Below are 7,405 nucleotides of genomic sequence, written 5' to 3'. Positions count from 1 at the left end.
AGCCTGCTCTTGCCTCCTTCCCAGTGCCACGGTGCCAGGTGCTTCTCCAAGAAGAGCTGCACCAACCCGCCTGCAGCCACAGGGAGCGGTGCCTGCCTGCGCGCTGCCGTCCACGGAGGAAAATGCCTCCGCCAGCCACCGCCGGGGGAGGCACAGCCCTGGATTTGGGTGGAGAGGCACCAGACACGGCGCGTCCCGGGTCGCACCCGCCCTACCCCTGCGGCTGCTGGAGTCCCTCAGCAGCGCGGTGGCGCAGCCCGGCCCCGGCCGCCCCCGCTAACGAGCCCTGCTCCCCCGGGGCGGCGGTGATGTCACATCCGCCGCCCACTTCTCGCGCCAGTCCAGCCGCGCTTGTGCCGCCGTTTCCCGGCCCAAACTTTGGCGGGGGGCTGGCGGAGGGCGGAGAGGAGGGGCGGGGGTGGGACGGAGGAGCGGAGCCGCTCCGGAAGCACGGGCAAGCGCTGTCCTCGCCCGCCCTCCCCGCGCCGAGGCCGCCCGCGGAATGAGCGTCCCCCGGGCGACTGCCGCTGCCGCCTCCACTCGGGCTGTGGCGGGCGGGCACAAAGCGCGGCTGCCGGCGCGGTCGCTGCAGCAGGAGCGGAGTGAATGACCGAGAGGAGCGGCGCGGAGAGGCAGCCCCGGGGTCAGGATGCGGGCGTCCGCCAACATCCTCAATCTCCTGCTGCTGTCCTTGCTGGCCAGCCTCGATCTGTCCAAGGTAGGAGCTGGCCGGGCGCCCCCGCGGACGGCGAGTTTGTGCGGCCCCGCAGCGGCGGAGCAGGACAGGCAGTGCCGGGTCGCGCACGGCAGATGCGGTAGCGGGCGATGCGGCTCCACCGGGCTGCTGGATGGCTCCAGGGAGAGGCGGTGGCTTGCCCTTGTTTGTCCGATGGACCAGGCGTGAGAGTTGGTGGCGGAGACGGCTGGCCCTGGTACCGGGATTTACCAGCTGCGCGGTGCGCGGCGGGGAAGCGCGGATGCAAGCGGTCAGACGGGCTAGGGACGCGGGCAGGCTGCCGCGGGGCCCACGGCATCGGTGTGCAAAGCATGTACTCCCGTACCCCGCACCCTCCTTCTCCCACGACACCCCCCCCCCCCCCCACCCGGCACGACCTCACGCAGGAGTTCTGTAGAGGCACCGAGCAGAGGTGGGCAGGGTGCGCGTGGGGAGAAGCGCTGCCGCTGCTCCAGGCCGGAGCTGTCCAGCTGAAGCGAGCAGCGCTTTACCCGGCTCAAGGCAGAGCGGCAGTTCCTGTGCTAGGTGACTACACCGGTTCGCACGGAGCAGCTAGGCACTGAAACGGGGGATCGACACCCTACGGCTGGAAATATTTTTTTCGGAGCGGAACCGATGGCGTCACGTACAGACACCGATTTCAGTCCCATAGCTCCAGGCTGCTGCAGAGTGCCGCAGGTGACCAAAAGATCACACCTGATACTGAAATAACGAGAAAAGTAAACAATGTGTTTTAGCCATGCAACCTGGTTTGTGCATGTGGCTTAATTTTTTAAAATCAGAATTGCACCCTACCACTTAAAAGCAATAAAGACTGAAACCCCCTAGGCTGGCAGATGCCTGGAGTGCTGCATCCTAGAGATGGGGAACTTGTCACATCTGTCTTTTTGTGACATGCAATCTTGTAACTGTGAGCGTTATCAAAAAGTAATAAGAGAGAAAACATTCTTAAGGCACTGCAGTCCCTTACCAGTAGCAGTCCATACTGGGTTACCAGGTACCAGCTAGCTGTATGAAGCAATGCTCAGCTCTTCTGGAAGGTTTTTATCTTTACAATAAAGCCATTAACTACATAAGTTGATCATTTAAAAACATGTATTAAATTTCCTACAGTACAGAAGGGGTGTTGCTCTTCAAAAAATATAAAGGTAGAACTTCAAAAGCCATTCAGTGGAAATCTCATTTACAGCTGCAGTATTCTGACCACTTTTTAATTAGTAAAATACAGTGACAAAAAAGCAGGAGATGATTTAGGATTAAGAATATTAATTGAATAATTATGTCAGTACTAATAAATAGAGGCCGTTTGACAGTATCAGCTATTGTGATGTCTTGTAACAAGACTTAGCAGGCAGCACACAGGAGTCCCACATCTGCATGAATCACAGCACATGGCAACATTATAATTACAGGTTTCCACGTGTCATTACTCTTTATTATTCTATCTCTGTTACAGTTAGCAAAATTGGTATCACTGTCTATCTACAGAAGAATAAAACCACTAATGAAGCAAATTAACTTCAGCTGGAAGAATTATTCTTTTAGTTTCTGGGTCAGAGATACGCCCCAAAATAACAGTGGGAAGAAATGCTCCATTTTATGTCTGTCACCATACAGTACTGAAAAGCTGGATAAGCCACTGGAATAAAATGGCATAAATTAACTCTTGAAACTTTGCTCCTAGCCCTTTTTGCTGTGGCATGCTGAGCAGGGGGCATAAAAATGGCCTTTTATTCATCATTCTGACATTTTCAGGGACATTAGAATGTTCATTGCAGACTCTTTTCACTTTGTGAAGGGATCATGAGCTAGAAAGCTCAGAAGTCCTTAAGATTATGTGAAAATAAGAACCCTTAATCAAAGTCTGGTGTTGATGGGAGCTAAATTGTTGGGTTTTTTTTCAAAAATAAAAACATGAGATCAAATGGTTACTCAGATCCTTGGTTAAGATGCTGCACCACATTAAGCATAAAAAAGATGCCACATGGCCAATTATAATTTAGGTGTTGGGGTTTTTTTACTGTGAAAACAGACTTCATATGTATGTGAAAAAATATATTAAAATGTTTACAGACTTTTGGGGGTTTTTAGCAAATAAATACAAGTTGTAACTGAAACCTCACTTTAGAAATGGAAGTACTGCTCAGTTATTTATCTTGATTTATGCTAAATTGAAATGGAATAATAATTTCATTCCCTGCAGGCTGGGAAGCAACTATATTATATGAAATTAATTGCAGGAAACAAGGGGATGTTAAATTTCAAGTAAGACTCATGCAATATGCCCATGACTAGACGGGCAACTTTTCACATGCCCTTGACAGTCACTAACTGTTCAGCTTAAGAAAATAAATCACATCAGACATTTCAAAGTATACACAATGTCCTGCGCAATTAATATTCAAGTAGTAACACATTTTACTGATCAAGTACTTAAAATAAAGCCTGGGAAAAAAAAACATCTCTTTGATTTAGTACCAGTGCATTGCTGACTCAAGACTACTGTCCACAGATACTCTTATTCTGACAAGGCTTTTATACTACGCTTGCTGGGTTATTTACTGACAGTGAAGTGTTTAAGTATCGCCATCTTATGGTAAAATATGCAACAAAAGTACACAGAGTTTATTCTTACATCTCTGGAGCACTGAACATTTTATTTCAGCCATACTAATTTACTGTCCCTGCTTTTATATTTCTGTTTGTTTATTTGTTGGTTTGGTTTTTTTCCCTGCTAAACATGATATAAAATACTGAATATTCTTCTTTAACAAGTCACAATTCTCTACTGTTTAATTTTAAACACTCTTAGTGCTAATTACAGAGTATCAGTATTAAGAGACTTATTGAATGTTATCAATTTTTCTCTTCATATACATAGAAAAAATAAAAGAAAATATAATTATTCTTGGTAATATATTTCAGTAAAGTTTTCTTTCCAGCAGGGTGGCTGGATATTTGGCAGGAAGCCAGCTATAGGGAAAGGACTTGGAATATAAAATCCTCCTTTTCTCCTACACTTAAGTGCAGTATCTTGAAAGAAGAAACTATTAACTATTAGGAAATTTCTAAGAGTAACTGCTAGATGGCATCTCTGTATTGCTTTTCTACAGGTATGGAGTTTTCTGTAATGACCACTAGTAGTATGTATAGTAGTCTTCTGTTATAAGGGTTGCTTTTGCTGGTCATCATTTGATAACCACAGTAGTATAACCAAGCAAGCATTTTATAGTGATGCAATGCTGCTGCACATAGAACTGAAGCTCAGCAGGTTTTAGTCTAAATGGCATTTTTACTTTTTCAAACAATTTACATACATCTGAAAAAAATCTTCATTTTTCAATGCAGTTAATGAACTTCATTCTTTTAACTTTTATAATGACTGTATGTCCAACATCTGTTGGGTTGCAATTGTTTGAATTTCACACAAAAAATTCAGAAGACTGCCAAGTACAATCCCAAAGAGAAGCTGATTATTGTATCATTAAGGACAGTTACAGAAAGCAACTGCTATCTGTATTCACTACTTGGAACAATAGGATGGTTGAGTATATTAACTAAAAGCAAATTTGAAAACGGTCATCTACTTTTGAATGCGTAAGCTTTGATTTTGATCATTGTAATGGCTGTTTCTAGATTTTCAAAATCTACAATACTACAGAACTAGCCACTACAATCTTTTTCCTAGACTTCAAGCACTTGTTGGCAGCAAGAGTGTGCTGCTTTAATGCTTCCTTGCAACGCATCTCTATTGTGAGATTTTGTGACAAGAACACTAAGTACAAACAAGGGTTACCATCATACACTATTTTTGCTGAAAATATGACTCATAGTACCACAATGCACTGCAAAATTAAATGGAAATCTCAAATAGCTACTTGGAAACTAATTTACCTTGTCTCCTACAGTATTAGTAATTAGTCAATGTGAAAATTGTGTACAGTTATTTAGCCCGCGCGATTTAAGAATGCTCTAAATCTTTAACTGCTGCATGTGGTTAACTCTCGCTTGGTGTCTGCTCTCCCATTTCTGAGCAACATGATTCAGCAGTCATGGAAGTACATCCTGTTACTATCAATACATCCTGGAGCCTCTCCCAGGTTTCATTCCAGTTATTTTACCATCACTCAAGTAACTTCAGTAAATGGGTTAAAAAACAGAGACTGTTGTTAACACTGCTAACTTCCCCTGCAATGGTCGAGTCATAAGCCAATAAAGGAGGAACAATTCATAAAATATGCAAAGAAGAAGAATCTGAAGCAGAGAAGGTGATTGTCAGAAGTTCAGTATAACAGCTGTTCAAAAGACATCCAGCTATAGCTCCAAAACTGGTGCTTCTAGTTGCATACAGATTTAACACATTTATAAATTTCAAGCTCAAATCCATGAAGTTCATAAGGGGCCTATTAAGAAAAGAACAGGGAGTCCTCTGAGAGGCTCCGATCTATTTGGGGCACTGAAATTCCATTTTTCAACACCATAGCATGACAAAAATGCTTCAAGGCCTCACTTAGGCATTCTCACTAGGTCTTCACTGCAAGCCAGATTAAATTCAAAAGCCCTGTGGAGAGCTTTGCACCAGCAGTCTGGGAAGAGTACTCTCAAAGACCATCTTTCACAAGAACAGCAATCTACCCTACTGCTTCACCCCACAAGGCAGTGGATTTCTTGTCTAAGATGAAACCAAGAGAAAGTGAGGACTGTGTGTGGTAGATTTGAATACAGAATATTTTTGGAATTCTTTTAATCATTCCACCTAAGAACTCTACCAGCAGATTTCTTAGTTCTCCAAGACACAAGAGGCTAATACTGCTACTGCTATTTCTATTTCTAAAGTTCTGACATACAGTAGCAGTACACATTACTCTTCAAAATACTTTGAATGGTCTACAGAAAAACATTCAGGACTTAGAACATGTACTTCCAGAATTCTGAAGGGAGATCAAAGAGCTTAAATTGTACTCATTTAATATACAGATACAGTGTGCACTATTTCCCACATGGTCAGCTATTAAGTGTGCATTTGGTGTACCCTCAGAATAACTTACTATTCACCTGATACGACCTCATTTTCCAAAAAGCAGTTCTTTTATTAAACACCCCCCCCCTCTGTGCCCCTTCAGTATTTTTACTCACCTTTTTTTTTTTTCCTGAGAGGAAATTATCTTAATGCGTTCAGAGGGAGGTCTCTTAAGAACTCTCAAAGTACAGAACATCAATCTTCATGTACTTTGTTGTGGCATTAATAATGTTTTTGTTAAGTTTCCTAAAAAGAAAAAAAAAATAGAAAAAAAAAAGACAATAAATATTTTAACCACTCAGCCAGCCGGAACATTTTCCTAACATTATAAAGAAATTCATTTTTCAGAAGATACAATTCCTTTTACTTCAATACGAAGCTATTTTTACCAGCAGTTCAGAAAGCTGATTCTCTTGTTTATCATATTTGCACCAGAACATATTTAATATTAACCAGAAGGGTGAATGTGTGTTATCCACAAAGACAGAATGTGAAACAGAAGTGTAAAGGTGGCTGGTTTGTAGTGCAAGCTGCATAGAACATTAATTTACAAATGGAGTAAAAATTGCAACTTAACAATTCTGAATATAAAACATTTTCTTTAGCTCTCTGAAGGACACTCATCCACCTGTGATGCCCACTTGATGCCTTTCACTGTCTGAAATAAAGGTGTTAATTTCATTTCTAGGCGCAGGAATCAAACCCAGGTAGTTCAGTTAAGAGAGCGTTTGTCTCCGTTGATGAATTTAAGATTCGTATTATAATGTGGGTGTGATGGTGAAGCCCAAGCAAAGACAATGCCAAGGTTATTTCTTCATGTTGTGCGCAGCACAGTGTCAAGAAATTTATGTAAAAAACCAGCAGGCTGATCTTGCACATAACCTCTAATTCACAGCAATGCTTCCAAGAATCAGTGACGCTTCACTGTAAGCAGGGACTGCAGCCTCAGATTTTTTCATGAGCGACTACAATCTTAAAGGCAACTGACTTACTATCAGTAGCATCATTTATCCTAACGATTGAGACTGGCTCAAAAACATTACTGGGTTTGTTGTCATTATTTTATTCCTGTAATTAAAGGTTTTTAAAGTCTAACTTGGTTCTGTGTGGAATTGGAGAATTCATATTTCTGTCTGGAACAAACGGCCAAGAAACCCAAACACAAAATAATGAAGGTCCCTGTATGGGTTATCTCACCCTCATTCAAAAACCCATCTCATTGGGAACAGCACTAAAGACAGGGCCAATAACCCATACATCACACAAAGAAGGTACCAGCATTTTTCTAGGTAGCTGTGTGTTGACTACAACTAAGTGATCTGTAGTCTTCATCATTGCTGTTCAGCTACTAGAAATTGTTTCCTAATAACATTCCTAATAGAATTGTTTTTGACAATAGGATTGATTAATATCCCTTAACTAAATACACCACAAAATGTGCATACTTAGGGGAGGAAACAGCACAACATGTTGGTGATACAAGAGGTTAATGCTGAGGAGGTCACTGTATTAATGGCTGTTGGAGTTTCATTAGGTAAAGCTTCATGGTGGTATCACAAATAGCATACATTTTTATTCATGCTAGCCTATGCCCTCTTCATAGCAGAGTTTTACTTTCCAGAAAAGCAAAATAACCAACCAGGCATAAG

At 42.6% G+C, this 7,405-nt stretch overlaps 1 protein-coding gene across 1 annotated transcript in view; it reads left to right on the top strand.

Moving 5' to 3' along the window:
- The first annotated feature begins 427 nt into the window (after positions 1-427).
- The window catches only part of OLFM3 (olfactomedin 3), a 47,702-nt gene continuing 40,724 nt past the window's right edge, over positions 428-7,405 (top strand). Inside the window, exon 1 of the mRNA XM_054165529.1 lies at positions 428-718. Within this exon, the coding sequence (XP_054021504.1) occupies positions 650-718 (69 nt within the window). The 5' untranslated portion in view covers positions 428-649. The remainder of the gene's footprint in view (positions 719-7,405) is intronic.

The sequence above is a fragment of the Dryobates pubescens genome, chromosome 11 (assembly GCF_014839835.1).
Source record: "Dryobates pubescens isolate bDryPub1 chromosome 11, bDryPub1.pri, whole genome shotgun sequence".
Lineage (NCBI taxonomy): Eukaryota > Metazoa > Chordata > Aves > Piciformes > Picidae > Dryobates > Dryobates pubescens.
The sequence above is the reverse complement of the archived record's forward strand: the minus strand, read 5'-3'. Positions and strand labels throughout refer to the sequence as shown.